This window comes from Helianthus annuus, chromosome 7 (assembly GCF_002127325.2).
Source record: "Helianthus annuus cultivar XRQ/B chromosome 7, HanXRQr2.0-SUNRISE, whole genome shotgun sequence".
Classification (NCBI taxonomy): domain Eukaryota; kingdom Viridiplantae; phylum Streptophyta; class Magnoliopsida; order Asterales; family Asteraceae; genus Helianthus; species Helianthus annuus.
In genome coordinates, this window is record NC_035439.2 from 52,842,090 (window position 1) to 52,863,187 (window position 21,098).

The window sequence follows — 21,098 nt, forward strand, 5'->3', positions numbered from 1 at the left end:
ATTATAGAGAGAGAGGAGAGAGGAAAGTAGACAAATGTTACACTTTATGTTAGGAGAGAGAGAAAAGTAGACAACTTGTTACAATTTCTGTCAGGAGAGAGAAATTGTTACATTTCCAAATATACCCTTCTTGTACCTTTTATTAATATTATATTAAAAAGTAAAAAGGGGGCAAGACCAAAATGATCTCATCTATCAATCTAATTAATCAATGGCTATTATTGGGTTTTCAGGGTTTTTTTTAACTCAAGGGGGTTTTCAATTTATCCTTCTCCTATATATATATATATAGGTAGAGGATCCTGTAAAAAGTGCTCAAAGTGTGAGAAGTGTATTATAACACTATATATAATACTATATAACACCATATAAACACTGTATAACAATATGTAACACCATATAATACCATATAACACTTTGTAACACTATATATCATTATATAACAAATATAACACTATAGGGTGTCTGATAGCATGTCTATGATAGATGTATAGTGTTATATTTGTTATATAATGATATATAGTGTTACATAGTGTTATATGGTATTATATGGTGTTACATATTGTTATACAGTGTTTACATGGTGTTATATTGTATTATATATAGTGTTATAATACACTTCTCATACTTTAGGCCCTTTTTATACTATCCTTACCCTATATATATATATATATAGGATAAGGATCATGTGAAAAGTAGTAGGCTATTTGAGAAACTTGAGAAGCATTCTGGACCTCACATTTTCCGTAAGTAAAAAAATGTAAAAAAAATGCAATTTTTTTTTGGAAAAATCGCAGCTCTTACTTTTTTGCATTTTTTTAATTTTTTAATTTTTTTTGGGGGTTTATACACATGTGTATATTGTTAATTTTTTAAGTATACATATATGTATATTGTCAATTATACATATATGTATATACATGTTTAAAATTGGAAAATAAGTGTTATTTAGGGTTTAGCATTAGTATCTAGGCTTTAACATTAGGGTTTAGGGTTTAGCTTTATGGTTTAGGGTTTAGCTTTAGTGTTTAGCATTAGGGTTTAGAAATAGTATTTAGGATTTAGCATTAGGGTTTAGCATTAAGGTTTAGCTTTTGGGTTTAGCATTAGGGTTTAGCTTTAAATTTTGGGTTTAGTTTTATTCTTAGGGTTTAGCGTTAAGGGTTTAGCTTTAGGGTTTAGCATTAGGGTTTAACTTTAGGGTTTAGAATTAGGGTTTAGCTTTACGGTTTAGAATTAGTGTTTAGCTTTAGGGTTTAGGGTTTAGCATTAAGGTTTAGCTTTTGTGTTTATGGTATAAGGTTTAGGATTTATAACACATATTTTTTCAATTTTAAAAATATGTATAATTGACAATATACATATATGTATAGCAAAAAGATTAACAATATACACATGTGTATAAATCCTAAAATTTTTTTAAAAAAATAAAATAAATAATTTAGTGCTTAAAGAAAAAGCTGCGATTTTTCCAAAAAAAAAATGGATTTTTTTCACCTTTTTTTGCATTTTTTGCTTAGGGAAAATGTGTGGTTCAGATTGCTTCTCAAGTTTCTCAAATAGGGTGGACTTCTCTTAGGATCCCTACCCTATATATATATATGTGTGTGTGTGTATATACACACATATATAGATATATGGGTGTGTATATACACATATATAGATATATGGGATTTATACACATGTGTATATTGTTAATCTTTTAACTATACATATATGTATATTGTCAATTATACATATATGTATATACATGTTTAAAATTGAAAAAATATGTGTTATAAATTCTAAACCTTATACCATAAACATTAAAGCTAAACCTTAATGCTAAACCCTAAACTCTAAAGCTAAACCCTAATTCTAAACCCTAATGCTAAACCCTAATTCTAAACCCTAAACCTAAACCCTAACGCTAAACCCTTAATGCTAAACCCTAATGCAAACCCTAAAGATAAAGCTAAACCCAAAAGTTAAAGCTAAACACTAATGCTAAACCCTAAATACTATTACTAAACCCTAATGTTAAACCTTAAAGCTAAACCCTAAACCATAAAGCTAAACCCTAAAGGGACCAAAACCATACCCGATTATTGCCGAAACCCTAAAAATCATACCGGGTCGTCCACCGGGTATTAGAAAACCCGGTATTGTGCACCTCTAAACAAAATTATTTTGGGCCTTGTGCCCGTATAGTATTTGTGTCTTTCTCACACCCTTGGGGAGAATTTTGGATAAGAAAATTAAGCGGTAGCTTCTTCCGGAAAGCTTACTCTCTCCATTCTTGGTTGTTGAGATTTTCAGCTCAAGTTTATGGTCTAATTATGGAATCAGTTGTCTCCATAAAGCAGACCCATGAAGGGTTTTGCTCATTTCAAACGAAAACCCTGAAAAATCACAGAGCTAGGGCTCGTAATTCCATTGCCGTAGGTGCTGCTAAACTGAACCAAAACAACAAGGGGTTTTCGAATCGAAAGATTAAAAGGGTATCAGCGGTGACAAAAGTTAACGGCTCGCAACTGAATTCCAAACGCAATTTCGAGGAGTTTGAGAATAATAATCATCTCAAGAGATTGGTCAGGAATGGTGAATTGGAGGAAGGTTTTAAGTATTTGGAAAAGATGGTTTATGGAGGTGATATGCCTGATATTATCCCGTGTACGAGTTTGATTCGGGGGTTTTGTCGAACCGGGAAGACGCGCAAGGCTACGCGGGTTATGGAGATTCTTGAACAGTCTGGTGCTGTGCCTGATGTTATAACTTACAATGTTCTGATCAGCGGGTATTGTAGAGCTGGTGAGATTGATAAAGCACTCAACGTATTTGACAAAATGTCTTCTGTGGCTCCGGATGTTGTTACCTACAATACCATCCTGCGGTCCTTGTGTGATAAGGGGAAGCTAGAAGAAGCAATGCTGGTTCTGGCTAGGCAGATGCAGAAAGAGTGTTATCCGGATGTTATTACCTACACCATTTTGATAGAGGCTGCCTGTAAGACCAGTGGCGTGGGGCAAGCCATGAAGCTTCTAGATGAAATGAAAGCCAAAGGTTGCAAGCCGGATGTGGTTACTTATAATGTGCTTATTAACGGCTTTTGTAAGGAAGGTAGGTTAGAGGATGCCATTAAGTTTTTGAACGATATGCCATCCATGGGTTGCCAACCCAATGTGGTGACTCACAATATTGTGCTGCGTAGCATGTGTAGCATGGGTAAATGGATGGATGCTGAGAAATTCGTGGCAGGTATGCTTCAGAAAGGGTGTTCCCCTAGTGTGGTCACTTTTAACATCCTGATTAACTTTTTATGTCGAAGAGGCTTGTTAGGACGGGCCATTGATATCTTGGAAAAGATGATGCCTAAACATGGTTGTAGCCCGAATTCGTTGAGTTACAACCCCTTGTTGCATGGTTTCTGCAAAGAAAAGAAGATGGACCGGGCGATTGAGTATTTGGAAATCATGGTAGCTCGAGGATGTTACCCGGATATTGTGACTTATAATACTTTACTCACGGCATTGTGCAAAGATGGGAAAGTAGATTTTGCTGTTGAGATTCTTAATCACTTGAGTTTTGAAGGGTGTTCGCCTGTTTTGATCACGTACAACACTGTGATTGACGGGTTGTCAAAGATTGGTAAAACGGGTCGGGCCATAATGCTGATTGAAGAAATGAAGGAAAAGGGGTTGCAGCCGGATATAATCACTTATTCTTCGGTTGTAAGCGGGCTCAGCAGGGAAGGAAAAGTGGAAGACGCGATTAAGTTTCTTCATGAGTTAGAAGGATTGGGGGTGAGACCGAATGTGTTGACTTACAATGCAGTAATGTTGGGACTGTGTAAGGCTCGAAAGACGGATCGAGCCATAGACTTCTTGGGGTATATGGTTGAGAAGGGGTGTAAGCCTACAGAAGGTAGCTATACTATTTTAATTGAAGGATTGGCTCATGAAGGGCTAGCGGAGGAAGCACTGGAGTTGCTGAATGAGTTGTGTTCAAGGGGTGTTGTCAACAAACGCTCCGCTCAGCAGGTGGTGGTCAAGCTCTAAGTTAGGTAGTAAATTCCACTTTTTGTGAGTTTTGTTTCTCGGCCCTCCCTCCCTTGTGTTGTTTTATGAATGAATGAATGAATATTTAAGCTACAACTTCCATCCTAGATAAATAATCTTTGTTGATTTATAAAAAATAAAAAATAATGATAACTGAGTTATGCGCTTCAAAGAGTAATGTCAAAGCATAACAAACAATCTTTTTGCGTGGCCATAGGAGAATAATAGGACTTCACTTCATATTTGGGTGTGTTGGTGCATAATCAATTTCAAGTGAAGAAGCACGTAAGCACCTGTACACATTGTTTGTCAAATCTGACTAGTAAATTCCACCGCTCGTTGCGGCAGGAATTTGTTGGTATTGATTCGGTTTATTATGATATTGCTACAGTACCGGCATTCGGTATAGGAAACCAAAAGATAACCAAAAATATAAAGTAATAATGATATGCTCTAAAGAATAAAGTTTTTTAAAAAGTTCAAATATCATATCTATGGTTGTATGGAAATGTGTATGCCTTCAGTTTCCTTTTAATTCTTTTTACCTAGGCTGCTTCTCATCCACCTTTATTCCCTGCCCAATTATTTTACAACTTAGGCTCAAAACTATCTACTTACGAAGGCCCAACACTACTCATATATTGTATTTATACTAAAAGTATTTAAAAATAAGCATAGTGTTTTTAAGTTAAATAAGGGTATTGCGCATTGCATCATTGTCAAAATGTAATGTAACTCGAATCTATACTTCCTAGTGAAAACATATTATTTTGACATGATTCGTTTCGGAACAAAATTTATGTCAAAACATAGACCAACCAAAAACATACATAAAAATATATAGTATAATCAGTATTTGGACCCGTCGCACGTTGTAGTTGCGTCGGAATTTAAAGTAACTCGAATTTATACCGTCAAATATTTTACCTGACTCGTTTCCGAACAGAATTTGCATCAAAACGTAGTCCAACTGAAAACGCACATATAAATAAGCGAGAAAACGTATTATATTTGATTTGACTCATTATCGAGAAAAAAGTACGTCGAAATGCAAACCAACTTGCATTATTACCAAAACGTAGTTAAATATAAGCACGTTAGAAAATAATGTTTTCTAAGTTAAAGTATGGTACCGCGCGTTGCGTGACATAAGATAACTCAAATTTATAATACCTAGTGAAAATATATATTTGACCCTATTCCTTTCCGAACAAAATTTATGTCAAAACGTAGAACAAACCAAAAAAGTAGATAAAAATAAGTATGAAAACGTATTATATTTGATCAACGTACATAAAAAGAAGCACGTAAAACTAGAAGGGTAAAAATGACATTTTACAAAAGAAAAAAATGAAAGCTGAGAGGTGTAAGTGTCAATGCTAAAAGTTAAGGGACCGTGGTACAATAAAACAAAAACCAAACAAAACACTCTAGCTAGATTTGACACTAGCTACAATGAACATGTCACCCTAAAATGTTCGAACAAAATTTATATCAAAACGTAGACCAACTGAAAACGCACATAAAATAAGCACGAAAACGTATTATATTTGGCTTGACTCATTAGCAAGAAAAATTTAGGTCGAAACTTAAACCAACTTGCATTTATACCAAAACGCACTTATATATAAGCAGGTGAGAATATAGTGATTTTAAAAGTTAAAGAAGGGTATCGCGCGTTGTATCAGCATCGAAACATAAAGTAACTCAAATTTATACTTTCTAATGAAAATATATTATATTAGATTGAGATTCCAGGATCCGGCAGGTTTGACGGAGTTTTGGCCCCGAGATAACCGGTTCGGTTGAATATTATTGATAAGAAAGAGTAGGAGTAGAATCGACACCGAAAGATGTACATAAATGTACTTTTACAATAATACACCATATTATTTTGTGTGTAGAAAGTGTTAGGGTATCGGATCAGAGTAGGCTCGAGCGGAAGCGGAACAAACACACACACACACTAGCAGAAAATAAAGAACACGAGAATTTACGTGGTTCGGTCAAGGTGACCTACGTCCACGGGTTGCAACTAGGGTTTTACTTTTATTAGATGCTCACAACTGTTTTCAGAATGACACAGACTACAATTACATCATAGGCATTTATAGAACAAGATTAGGGTTTCCTACTTGGTCAACAAGTTAACTAAGTGGGCCTAATAACTAGGGCCGGCTAACCCTAACTAGGGCCGGCTACCCTAAAGCCTACGAACCCAACAATCTCCCACTCGGAGGCTTTGCATAGTCCACAAAGTGCATCCAAGAAACCCATCACCAGTAACTTCAGTAATCTTTACGTTCAAGTCTTCCCAGCCTCCAGTTCCAAGAACAAGCTAAGACTTCAGTCACATCCAAGCCACCTAGTTGCAACCACACCTCTCATCAAGTAACTGAGAGACCAGTTGAAGCTCCCACAAGCTCCAACCCAACAGTCTTATCAGACCCATTCTCTATCTCAACCGGCTTGCACGATCCACCAGCTTCAGAGATACACCGAGAATTAATACCACTCTCCACATTTTGCAAACTATTTCCGGGAGAGCTTTTTTCTTCAGCTGGAATCTTCGTCTTCAAAACCCAACGGTTCTTTGTGATTGTACCCGGAACACGACCCGTGCTCCCACTATCACCAAATCCCCTGACTGGCTTAAACTTAGACCCCCGACCACATTCAACTGACATCCCCAAAGCACCAGGATTCAAGTTCGCAAATTGAACCCTCTTATGCTTACTAGATTCAGTGAACCAGACTTTATGTTGTACAGGGACGGCTACTCCCTCAGTAGGTATCTCAACTAGATACAACGATCCTTGTCTCCTTCCACAGGCAACAACAAGATTTCCATCAATCACCTTCCACTTCCCACCACCAAACTTAACATCTAGTCCTTGTTTATCCAGTTGACTAACAGAAATAAGCTTCTTCGTTAAACCTGGAATTACCCTGACGTTCTTTAAGTTCCATGTAGTGCCCAGTGGAGTCTTCAGATTGACATCTCCCATACCCGTAACATTAAGAACATGACCGTTTGCTAATCGTACCTTTCCAAAGTCTCCTTTTTTCAGATTCACCATCGTCTCCCCGCTGTGCATGGCGTGAAACGAAGAACCAGAATCCATAGCCCAAGAATCTATAGACTCTTCACAGCAAACCAGTACGTCACCATCAGATTCATCTGACACAACACTGTTTACATGCTGCTTACCATCCTCTTTCTTAGGATCAGGACACCCGTTTTTAACATGCCCCTTTTCACCACAGTTCCAGCACCTCACATTCTTCCCAGCTTTAGACAAGTTTTTCCCACGACTCCCACTGCTTCTGTTATTACCTCTTCCCCTGCTAACACTGAACATACCAGAAGTAGATCCTCCACCAGTGTTCCTCCGGCGAACGTCTTCACCCAAAACACTATCCCGGACCCGATCAAACTTCAAATTTCCAGTTCCAGCAGTTTCAGTGACCGTTGTCACAAATCCTGACCAACTATCAGGTAAGGAAGATAACAAAACCACAGCCTGAGTGTCATCATCCAACTTCATGCCCACAGTTGCTAACCTGGACAAAATTGAATTGACCTCGTTAATGTGATCAGCAACTGAACTGCCCTCGTTCATTCTCATATTAAACAGTTCCCTCATCAAGAACACCCTATTACCGGCAGACGGCTTCTCATACATATTTGACAGAGCTTCTAACATATCACGAGCAGTTGTTTCTTTCATGATATTAAATGCAACGCTCCTCGTCAAAGCCAATATAATTTTACCTCTTGCCTTTTTGTCCTTTGAGTTCCAAATTGCCTCGGCAACTTTATCCATTCCAGTAGGTTTTTCTTCCAGTACCACATCCAAATCGCATTTACCAAACAACGCCTCTATTTGCATTCTCCACCAAGCAAAATCAGTACCGTTGAACTTCTCGATTCGGAACTTCCCGTCTTCAGCCATAGCAAACGAGAAAAACCAGAAAAAACCACAAGGAACCAAGCAACCGAAACCCTAGCAACTTTCAATAAACCAGAAACCCGAAGTACCCGAACCAGCGACTTCTCTTGCAAACCCGAGCGTAAAATCAGCGAATAACCAGGGTTCAAGAACCGAAACCCTAATCGCCAAACACCCTAAAACCACCAGATCTGTAACAGCAAACCCTACGGCGCAGACCCTAGACCTTACGAGCCGTAACCAGAGAATAGGTACGGGCCGTAAACAAGTCAGCGGCGACGGCAGCAACAGCAGATCAAGATCTCTCGTCCAGTTCTCTTTCCTTCTCCTGCGATAACCGTGTGAACCGTGTATTTTACTGAACCTTTGGCTCTGATACCACTTGTTAGGGTATCAGATCAGAGTAGGCTCGAGCGGAAGCGGAACAAACACACACACACACTAGCAGAAAATAAAGAACACGAGAATTTACGTGGTTCGGTCAAGGTGACCTACGTCCACGGGTTGCAACTAGGGTTTTACTTTTATTAGATGCTCACAACTGTTTTCAGAATGACACAGACTACAATTACATCATAGGCATTTATAGAACAAGATTAGGGTTTCCTACTTGGTCAACAAGTTAACTAAGTGGGCCTAATAACTAGGGCCGGCTAACCCTAACTAGGGCCGGCTACCCTAAAGCCTACGAACCCAACAGAAAGATGTTGTAAAATACCTGAAGCGTGTTTGTCATCCCCGTTGCTATGAGATTGAAGCTGTCTAGCATGTTCGTTTAAAGATTAGTTGTGCGACTATAGGAAACTATGAAGACTGCGGTGTATATGCGATGCGCCACATGGAAACATGGATGGGGATCATTGAAGGGCGTTGGGACGCTGGGTTTCCAACTGAAATGTCAAAAGCGAAAAACAAAATAGCACAACTTAGGAAGAAGTTTGCTGTGAAACTGATAACATCGCATGCGAACATAAATCACGAACGAATTATGAATGAAGCTAATCAGTTTGCCGGTATCAAGAAAAAAGAAATAGATGTGAAGTTGCTAATGGTTTATTTTGTGTACTGTTTGGTCTAGTGTTTTAATAGTAGTTATGGTTTATTTTGCTTGTTTTGGTGAAACTAGTAGTTATAGTGTATTTTGATTCTGTTGGTGGATGTCGTTTTGAACATTAGTTATGGGATAATGTTTTATTTGGGTGATGTTAATTTTAAAAAATCGATATCATGTATGCGCATTTAAACTTCTGTACATACTCTTTTCATATTATATACATATATATAGGACAAAGATCCGTTAGGAACCACTCTTTATTGCGAGAACCGCAAGAATCAATGTGAACACAACCAAAAATACCAAAAAACAGCTAAAAAACACACAAGTTTTTTTATTTTTTTATAAAAAATCACTACTTTTAGTAGCCAAAATTTTTTTTTTAAAACTTTTTTTTTGCTACTAAAAGTAGCGATTTTAACTTAAAAAATAAAAAAAAATTGTGTGTTTTTTTTATTCTTTTAGATTTTTTTTTTATTTTTTTAGGTTTTTTGGAGGTTTAGTTTTTAGCATTTTCGCTTGGGATTGGGGGGGGGGGGGGGTTAGGTTTTTGGGGGTGGGGCGTTAGGTTTTTTTTAGGTTTTTTGGAGGGTTTTAGTTTTAGCATTTTGCTTCGGGGGGGGGGGGGGGTTAGTTTTTTTTTTTGGGGGGGGGGGGAGGGGGGGTTAGGTTTTTTTTAGCTATTTTAGGTTGTGTTCACATTGGTTCTCGCGGTTCTCGCAATAAAGGTGGTTCTCGCATGAACCTTACCCTATATATATATATATATATATATATATATATATAATGTAAGTATCTATAGAAAACCCACTTTAATTTAGAAAAACCCGGGAAACTCAAAGCTCCCGATGTTTTTTTTCTTGAAAAATTTACACATGTTATATACATGTTTTTAAGGGTTTTGGGCAAAAAAAATCAAAAAAGCGCCGAGTAGATATTTTAAAAAAAATAAACAAGTTTTGGTGTAACACATGTTACAAATATGTCAGATGAATGTAAAATGTGTTACACCAAAACTTGTTTATTTTTTTAGAAAATATCTACTCGGCGCTTTTTTGATTTTTTTTGCCCAAAACCCTTAAAAACATGTATATAACATGTGTAATTTTTTTCAAGAAAAAAAAAACATCGGGAGCTTTGAGTTTCTCGGGTTTTCTAAATTAAAGTGGGTTTTCTATACATCCTTCCCCTATATATATATATATATATATATATATATATATATATATATATATATATATATATATATATATATATATATATATATATATATATATATATATATATATATAGGGAGGGGCTCATGCGAGAACCACCCTTATTGTGAGAACCTTGAGAACCAATGTGAACACAACCTAAAATAGCTAAAAAAAACCTAACCCCCACCCCCCCCCCCTAAAAAACCAAACCCCCCCCCCCCCAAGCTAAATGCTAAAAAAAACCTAAAAAAAATCTAACCCCACCCCCTCCCTGTCACACCCCCAAAAATCCACCCGCGGATACCACCGCTTGGAGGCGTGACTGACCAGGATCAAGCCATCAATCATATCAAACATAGCATTTAATAATCAAAGTAATTAACGTAATTCATCATGACATGATTGATGTTTCAAAACCAAACATTGTTTAAGTAGCGGAAGCATAGTAACGTAAACTCAAAATAGTTATAAGTTCAGATATCGTTCATGATCCAAATCCCACAACGACCTGCTCCTCCCTGTGCAAGCTCCATAATGTACCTAAGGTCATGCAAGGCATGCAGCAAATAATCAACAAACTACTTGAGCGAGTTCACAGAAAGTAAGTTCATAACATAGTGTATAAGTTTAACTAGTGGGGGCTTCCCATACTAGTGTGTACTAAAGGTGGGGGCTTCCCAAACCTTGTGTTTATATTACTGGTGGGGGCTTCCCACGATTATCCTTACTAATGAGGGCTTCTCATCAGTGGTACTTACTAGACTAACTTCCAACCATGTGTTCTTCTTTACCGAGAACAGGAATACGTACTGGGTCACGTAGGCTTTACGTGACGTGCCCTTCCCCGAGGACAGTGGTACGCGTGGGGGCTACGTAGGCTTTACGCAGCGTGTCCTTCCGACCCGGAAGACAGTAGAAGGTATTGGGTTACGTAGGCTTTACGTAACGTGTCCTCCCGACCCGGGAGACAAATGGCAAATACTGGGTTACGTAGGCTTTACGTAACGTGTCCTGACTAACCTGAGGACGATGGTCTATAGTCTAGTGAATGCGTAAGTACGAGTAACTCTTTCAATATCAACATATCCAACCCAATTCCCAACCCGGGAATCCCATGCCTTGGCTGTGTGAACTCACCTTGGTTTGCTCGGCAGATACACAAAGAGTACAGGTAAGCTAGTAAATGGTCAACCACGTCCTATCATGGTTATTATACGAGTCAGGTTTTGACTTCAAATTATACACGTGTGCATCACATATGTTAACACGTTACTATCACGTATGCATGTGAACAGGTAAGAGCATAGCATTAACATTCATGTGCGATCCAATGTCTAAGCCCGAAATACAAACAGCCCAAATAACATGTCAGCCCAAACAGATAAGCAGTCCAATAACATAACAGTCCACAAATTCAATCATTTGGCCCAAACGGTTGGGCCCGTGACAGTGTAGGCCCAAACAGATGTACGTGCAAAGGTGGTCTCGAGTCGCAACTAATGATCTCGAGTCGCAACTGGGTTACGAGTCGCAACAGCTGGTTGCGAGTCGCAATGGTGATTTCGGCTCATCATGGTCCGGTTACGAGTCGCAACGGGACTCGCAACCATGGTTCCGGCTGATGTTGTTGTGTGGTCTCGAGTGGGGTACCGACTCGCAATCCGAGTCGCAACCAAATGTGTAACTGATTTCCTGAATTCCTTAAATAACCATAACAACTAATCCGTGATTTCAGCAAACATAATCAATAGTTTCAGAAATAGATCAAATCAGTTACAATTCCTAATTCAACCACATTCAAACTGTTCATGTAATATTCAAGAACACACATCTTAACATATGAGCAGAATTATAACCATTCATACAACCATATAGCCGGGGTAAATCAATTAATCCGATTTTTAACAATACTAAACAGCCGATCATATATGTTCATTCGGTTTTTAAACAGGCAATTTCAATTTAACGTAAGCACATGGCCGATTACAAGCATCACATCCGACTAGGCTAGATCACGCATTCAGGAATCATATCAACATAACCGATTAAACAATACATACTAGCCGATCCATCATACATTCATATATCCGATTATCACAATAATTATGTAAATCTGATTACTAACAAAACATATAAACACGTAACCAAAAGTTTGATACTAACCGAGATGTAAAACAAAAGACGGATCCGAGAACTTCAAAGGTGTGATCTCCGGTTCCGAGAGAGAGACGATTTCCGAGAGAGAGGGAGAGAGTTTGGTGTGTGTGTTTGTGTTTTGCAAAAAACAATAAAACAAACCCCTAAACCCGGTTTTGTGTTGCGAGAGGGGGAGTGGGCCGAGCCCACTCGGCTGCCCTATGATGTCCGATTTCAAAGTGTGGCCCAAATGGGCTTGTGTATCCGGTTAGCCTTGTGCGATCGGGTTTTAGTGTGTGGTTTGGGTTCGTGTACACACAACATACATACACACATAATGCACATAAACATAACATACCAAGTATTCATTCAATTAATAACGTTCTCGTAAACACGTATCGTTACACAGAGTAAGTCTGAGGTTCGAGTTGTCACATTATCCCCAACTAATTGGAAATTTCGTCCCGAAATTTGGTATGCACTCACTGAGGAAGCTAGGTAAACTGTATTGTTCACTGATTTTCCTAGGGTGTCACATCCTCCCCCCGTTGATCTGGAATTTCGTCCCGAAATTCCGAAGTAGTAGCTTCAGCCTCAGTAGTGGTAGCATTGGTTTTGAATAACTGGGGGTACTTTTCTGTCATCCTGTCTTCGCGTTCCCAGGTGTACTCTGGGCCACGTTTGGAGTTCCAACGAACTCGAACAAGAGGGATTCTCTTGTTTTTGAGGACCTTCACATCCCGGTCCGTGATTTCAACTGGTTCCTCGACGAACTGCAACCGCTCGTCGATAGTGAGTTCCTTAAAAGGAATGATGAGGTTTTCATCTGATAGGCACTTCTTTAGGTTCGATACATGAAAGACATTGTGAACTGCCCCGAGTTCAGCTGGTAGGTTCAACTTGTATGCTACTTTGCCAATCTTTTCTATGATTTCGAATGGTCCGACGTACCGCGGATTCAGTTTGCCCCGTTTGCCAAAACGAACCACACCCTTCCAGGGTGAGACTTTCCATAAAACCCGGTCCCCGACCTGAAATTCCAAAGGCTTTCTACGCTTGTCCGCGTAGGCTTTCTGACGGTCGCGTGCTGCCGCCATGCGTTGTCTTATTTGTGCAATCTTTTCTGTGGCGTCCACTACAATCTCTGGACCCGTGATCTGACTATCCCCCACCTCTGCCCAGCAGAGGGGTGACCGGCATTTACGCCCGTACAATGCCTCGAATGGAGCGGCTTGGATGCTGGTATGATAACTATTATTATATGAGAACTCCACCAAAGGGAGGTGCTTTTCCCAACCGTTGCCGAAATCAATGACGCATGCCCGAAGCATGTCTTCTAGAGTTTGGATCGTTCGCTCAGACTGCCCATCCGTTTGAGGATGATATGCTGTGCTCATGTCTAACCTTGAGCCGAAAGATTTGTGCATCGCTTGCCATAGTTCTGACGTGAATCGTGCATCGCGATCCGAAATGATGGATGTGGGCACCCCGTGCCTCGAAACAACTTCTTTAAGATAAACGTCTGCGAGAGTGGAGAACTTATCCGTTTCCTTTATAGGTAGGAAGTGTGCAGACTTAGTGAGTCGATCCACGATCACCCATATCGTATCGTTTCCACGCTGGGATCTAGGTAGGCCTGTAACGAAATCCATGGAAATTTCTTCCCATTTCCATTGTGGTATCTTAGGCTGCTGAAGTAGGCCAGCTGGTTTCTGATATTCGACCTTGACTCTCGCACAAGTCAAGCACTTTCCAACGTACGTAGCAATGTGGGCCTTCATACTAGGCCACCAATAAGTAGTGCTGATATCGTGGTACATTTTGTCCGACCCTGGATGTACCGAGTAGCGAGACTTGTGTGCTTCGTCCATTACAAGTTCGCGTAGACCGCCATAAAGTGGGACCCAAATACGCCCCGTTACATAGTAGGCGCCGTCTGCCTTCTGTTTCATCTGTTGTCGTGAGCCGCGTAAGGCTTCAGCCTTGACGTTTTCGGGCTTCAATGCTTCTATCTGAGCATTTCGTATCTGTGCTGGAAGGCTAGACTGAATCGTAAGCTGTAGCGCTCGCACGCGCTTCGGTAAGGTGTCTTTCCGACTGAGGGCGTCAGCCACAACATTGGCTTTTCCTGGATGGTACTTGATAGCGCATTCATAATCGTTCAGTAGTTCAACCCATCGCCGTTGACGCATGTTCAAGTCCTTCTGCTTAAGGATATGCTCGAGACTCCTGTGATCGGTGTAAATCGTGCACCTGGTACCGTACAGGTAGTGTCGCCATATCTTAAGCGCGAAAACAACAGCTCCCAGCTCTAAATCGTGCGTCGTGTAGTTGCGTTCATGAACCTTGAGTTGACGAGAGGCGTAAGCGATAACCTTGTCGCGCTGCATTAACATACATCCAAGTCCTCGAATGGATGCATCACAATATACCACGAAGTCATCTGTGCCCTCTGGCAGAGAGAGGATAGGTGCGCTGCAAAGTCTATCCTTTAAGTGCTGAAAAGCAGTCTCCTGGGGTTCTCCCCAGCGATAGGTAACACCCTTCGGTGTCAGTAACGTAAGCGGCTGAGCAATCTTCGAAAAGTCTTTAATAAACCGTCTGTAGTAACCCGCCAAACCCAAGAATTGGCGTATTTCTGTCGGTGTACGCGGTGCAGGCCAGTTTCTGATCGAATCTACCTTGGATGGATCGACATGGATCCCATCCCTGTTCACCACATGGCCTAAGAAGTGGACTTCACGAAGCCAGAAGTCGCATTTAGAAAGCTTGGCGTACAGCTGTTCCTTCCGAAGAAGTTCCAATATCAGACGAAGATGCTGCTCGTGTTCCTCCTGACTCTTGGAGTAAATCAGAATGTCGTCGATGAAAACAATGACGAACTTGTCAAGATAGGGTTTGCACACCCTGTTCATAAGATCCATAAATACAGCAGGCGCGTTCGTTAACCCGAACGGCATGACAAGAAACTCGTAGTGGCCATAACGAGTTCTGAATGCAGTTTTGGAGATGTCCTCATCCCGGACTCTCAGCTGATGGTACCCTGACCTTAAGTCTATCTTCGAATAATAACACGACCCTTGCAACTGGTCGAACAACTCGTCTATGCGTGGAAGAGGATAACGGTTCTTCACCGTTACCTTGTTGAGTTCACGGTAGTCGATGCACATCCTGAACGTACCGTCTTTCTTTTTCATAAAAAGCACTGGAGCTCCTCAAGGCGAAGAGCTTGGACGAATGAAGCCCTTTTCCAAGAGCTCTTGTAGCTGCTTTGACAATTCTTCCAATTCTGATGGAGCTAGACGATATGGTGCGCGAGCTATGGGTGCTGCTCCTGGGGCGAGCTCGATCTGAAATTCGACCTGACGATGAGGCGGTAAGCCAGGTAAGTCTTCAGGGAACACCTGAGGGTAATCGCGTACAATTGGAATATCCTCCAATTTCTTTTCCTTTGCTGATGCGTCTGTAACAAGTGCCAGAATGGCAGTGTGCCCCTTTCGTAAACATTTCTGAGCCTTCAAGAAAGAGATGATGCCAACCACAGCACCACTCTTGTCGCCTTGAACTTCGAGAGGTTCCTGACCAGAACGAGGAATGCGAATAATCTTCTCGCTGCATAAAATTTCTGCCTGGTGTTGGGATAACCAATCCATCCCAATCACGACGTCGAAACTACCCAAAACTATGGGAATGAGATCTATAGAGAAAGCTTGACCAGCTAGGATAAGATTACAACCCTGAACTACGTGCGTGGCTTCTAGACTTTTACCGTTAGCTAACTCTACTACATGTTTGGTGGGTAAAAGTGTTGGTGCACGTTTTAGCAGTTGACACATTTTCACAGACATATAGCTTGTATCCGCACCCGAATCAAACAAAACAGTAACGTAAATATTGTCGAGGAGAAACTTACCCATAAGAACGTTGGGATCGTTCACTGCGTCGCCTCGACCTAGCACAAAAGCGCGTCCCCTAGCTTTGTTGCCATTGTTGTTGTTGTTCCCACCGTTGTTGTTATTCCCGTTGCCCTGGTTATTGTTGTTGCGATTCTGGTTCAACTGAGGGCAATCGCGTTTGAAGTGACCTTCAGCCCCACACTGGAAACATCCCCGGTTTCCACGCTGTGGCTGCTGTTGCTGCTGTGGGTTTTGTGGAGCTGGTTGTTGCGGTTGTTGGTTCTGGTTTGCAGGCCGTGGACTCCTACAGTCTATGGCTTCGTGACCCATCTTAAGACACCTTTGACAACGACCCTTGTTGCACGGGCCATTGTGATGTTTGTGGCAATTGTAACACTTGGGTTGACTTCCCTGATATCTCCTCTGTCTGTGACCACCAGAGGATTGCTGACTGGGACTCTGATAGTGGTCGATCTTCTGCTGCTGAGCTTGTGGCTGAACAGTCGCTGAACCTTTACTAGAATCTCCATCCCATTTTCTTTTGCTTTCGCTAGTAGTAGCAGGAGTAGCTGAAGGAGTGACTGTAGCAGTAACGTTGACACGCTTAGGCAGTTTATTCTGATCCACTGCCTGGTCGGTGATACGATGAGCGAGACGCTGAATTTCCTGGATGTTGTCGAGGTTAGCCGAGGTAACATGGCTCTGGATTTCTGGCGCCAATCCCTTGAGATACATCTCAATGCGCTTGTATGGAGGGTCCACCATAGTTGGGCACAGTACGGCCAGCTCATTCGACCGTTTAGTATACGCTTCAATCTCTGATCCAACCATTTTCAGGTTATACAGCTCGTCCTCCAGCTTGTGAATATCCTCACGTGTGCAATACTCACGCTTGATGAGTTCCTTAAAATCGTTCCATGGGGTGGCGTTAGCAGCTGCCAACCCTAAGATCTGAACTTGGGCGTTCCACCAAGTCAGTGCTATTCCCTCCAAGGTGCCAGTGGCAAACTTGACCTTGCGAGCCTCAGGGCACTCGCACATTTCGAATACTGACTCTAGCTTTTCAAACCAGTGGAGGAGTCCCACTGCCCCCTCGGTGCCACTGAAAGAATTTGGACGACAATCCATGAAGTTCTTAAAAGTGCAAACTTGCTGCTGCGCGTGTTGACCTATTGTGTACGAATAGGACGAAGTTAAATACGAGTGTTAATGTAGGATCTAAAGATCCTAGTGTGTGCCTATACTGCAGGATATACTACCTGCTTGAGCTGCTGCAACTGCCGCAGCAACTTGAGCTTGAACGAGAGCCTCTAGCTGGGCTTGTGTCATGTTGATTCGTCCAGACATGATCTTCATTGTAACAAGTAGCGTAAGTAAGAATGGTTCGCGAATAGGGCGATGACAGAAAAGTGTAAGCACGTAGGGATTCTCATGCTATAGTATCATGTGTATCTAAGCGTAATGCGAGCAAAGTTCTAAACAGTTCTAGCAAACAGGCAATAAACATAAACCTTATTACCTAGGATGTCGAGTCTTGCACGTGGAGCGAAGCGTCGTTGTGGATCGTTGAGAGCACTGTTCTGGTTATAGTCTGGTTTTAATAAAACGTTTTCCCATATTAAAACCAAGTTCTCTATAACCAATGGCTCTGATACCAATCTGTCACACCCCCAAAAATCCACCCGCGGAGTACCACCGCTTGGAGGCGTGACTGACCAGGATCAAGCCATCAATCATATCAAACATAGCATTTAATAATCAAAGTAATTAACGTAATTCATCATGACATGATTGATGTTTCAAAACCAAACATTGTTTAAGTAGCGGAAGCATAGTAACGTAAACTCAAAATAGTTATAAGTTCAGATATCGTTCATGATCCAAATCCCACAACGACCTGCTCCTCCCTGTGCAAGCTCCATAATGTACCTAAGGTCCTGCAAGGCATGCAGCAAATAATCAACAAACTAGTTGAGCGAGTTCACAGAAAGTAAGTTCATAACATAGTGTATAAGTTTAACTAGTGGGGGCTTCCCATACTAGTGTGTACTAAAGGTGGGGGCTTCCCAAACCTTGTGTTTATATTACTGGTGGGGGCTTCCCACGATTATCCTTACTAATGAGGGCTTCTCATCAGTGGTACTTACTAGACTAACTTCCAACCATGTGTTCTTCTTTACCGAGAACAGGAATACGTACTGGGTCACGTAGGCTTTACGTGACGTGCCCTTCCCCGAGGACAGTGGTACGCGTGGGGGCTACGTAGGCTTTACGCAGCGTGTCCTTCCGACCCGGAAGACAGTAGAAGGTATTGGGTTACGTAGGCTTTACGTAACGTGTCCTCCCGACCCGGGAGACAAATGGCAAATACTGGGTTACGTAGGCTTTACGTAACGTGTCCTGACTAACCTGAGGACGATGGTCTATAGTCTAGTGAATGCGTAAGTACGAGTAACTCTTTCAATATCAACATATCCAACCCAATTCCCAACCCGGGAATCCCATGCCTTGGCTGTGTGAACTCACCTTGGTTTGCTCGGCAGATACACAAAGAGTACAGGTAAGCTAGTAAATGGTCAACCACGTCCTATCATGGTTATTATACGAGTCAGGTTTTGACTTCAAATTATACACGTGTGCATCACATATGTTAACACGTTACTATCACGTATGCATGTGAACAGGTAAGAGCATAGCATTAACATTCATGTGCGATCCAATGTCTAAGCCCGAAATACAAACAGCCCAAATAACATGTCAGCCCAAACAGATAAGCAGTCCAATAACATAACAGTCCACAAATTCAATCATTTGGCCCAAACGGTTGGGCCCGTGACAGTGTAGGCCCAAACAGATGTACGTGCAAAGGTGGTCTCGAGTCGCAACTAATGATCTCGAGTCGCAACTGGGTTACGAGTCGCAACAGCTGGTTGCGAGTCGCAATGGTGATTTCGGCTCATCATGGTCCGGTTACGAGTCGCAACGGGACTCGCAACCATGGTTCCGGCTGATGTTGTTGTGTGGTCTCGAGTGGGGTACCGACTCGCAATCCGAGTCGCAACCAAATGTGTAACTGATTTCCTGAATTCCTTAAATAACCATAACAACTAATCCGTGATTTCAGCAAACATAATCAATAGTTTCAGAAATAGATCAAATCAGTTACAATTCCTAATTCAACCACATTCAAACTGTTCATGTAATATTCAAGAACACACATCTTAACATATGAGCAGAATTATAACCATTCATACAACCATATAGCCGGGGTAAATCAATTAATCCGATTTTTAACAATACTAAACAGCCGATCATATATGTTCATTCGGTTTTTAAACAGGCAATTTCAATTTAACGTAAGCACATGGCCGATTACAAGCATCACATCCGACTAGGCTAGATCACGCATTCAGGAATCATATCAACATAACCGATTAAACAATACATACTAGCCGATCCATCATACATTCATATATCCGATTATCACAATAATTATGTAAATCCGATTACTAACAAAACATATAAACACGTAACCAAAAGTTTGATACTAACCGAGATGTAAAACAAAAGACGGATCCGAGAACTTCAAAGGTGTGATCTCCGGTTCCGAGAGAGAGACGATTTCCGAGAGAGAGGGAGAGAGTTTGGTGTGTGTGTTTGTGTTTTGCAAAAACAATAAAACAAACCCCTAAACCCGGTTTTGTGTTGCGAGAGGGGGAGTGGGCCGAGCCCACTCGGCTGCCCTATGATGTCCGATTTCAAAGTGTGGCCCAAATGGGCTTGTGTATCCGGTTAGCCTTGTGCGATCGGGTTTTAGTGTGTGGTTTGGGTTCGTGTACACACAACATACATACACACATAATGCACATAAACATAACATACCAAGTATTCATTCAATTAATAACGTTCTCGTAAACACGTATCGTTACACAGAGTAAGTCTGAGGTTCGAGTTGTCACACTCCCCCCCCCCCAAAAAAAAAAAAAAACCTAAACCTCCCTCCCCCACCCCTCAAAAACCTAACCCCCCCCTCAAGCTAAAATGCTAAAAACTAAACCCCCAAAAACCTAAAAAAATCAAAAAAAATCAAAAAAAAAAAATCTAAATTTTTTTTTTGAATTTTTTAATATTTTTATGTTAAAATCGCTACTTTTAGAAGCTAAAAAATTTTTTTTTTTTTTTAAAAAAATTTAAAAAAAATAAATTTTCTTTTTGGCTTCGAAAAGTAGCGATTTTTTTATAAAATTTTTTTTGTGTGATTTTTAGCTATTTTTAGGCATTTTTTGTGTGTTCACATTGGTTCTCGTGGTTCTCACAATAAGAGGTGGTTCTCGCATGATCTTCTCCCTATATATATATATATACATATATATATATACATATATATGGAGAGGATCATGAGAAAACTATATCTAAATGAGAAAACTACATCTAAATGAGAAAACTAACTAAAAAAGCCTAAAAATAGCTAAAAAACATACCAATTTTTTTTTTACAAACTTTTATAAAAAAATCGCTATCTTGTATATACAAAAAAATTAAAAAAAAAATTGTTGTACTGCACATGTGCATTATATGTGTACTACACATGTGCATTATATCCGTAATAGTGCACATGTGCAATACAACAAAAAAGTTTTTTTTTTTTGATAAAATATAGCGATTTTTTATAAAAAAATGTAAAAAAAAAATTTGGTATGTTTTTTAGGCTTTTTTAGTTAGTTTTTTTGGTTTTCTCATTTAAACTAGTTTTCTCATGATCCATCCCCTATATATATATATATATATATATATATATATATATATATATATATATATATATA

At 40.5% G+C, this 21,098-nt stretch overlaps 1 protein-coding gene across 1 annotated transcript; it reads left to right on the forward strand.

Annotated features, from left to right (window-relative positions):
* Positions 1-2,175: 2,175 nt before the first annotated feature.
* On the forward strand, positions 2,176-4,190 carry LOC110889349 (pentatricopeptide repeat-containing protein At1g09900). Its single transcript, XM_022136864.2, has one exon. The coding sequence runs from the start codon at positions 2,319-2,321 to the stop codon at positions 4,035-4,037; it is 1,719 nt and encodes a 572-aa protein (XP_021992556.1). The 5' UTR covers positions 2,176-2,318; the 3' UTR covers positions 4,038-4,190.
* Positions 4,191-21,098: the final 16,908 nt, after the last annotated feature.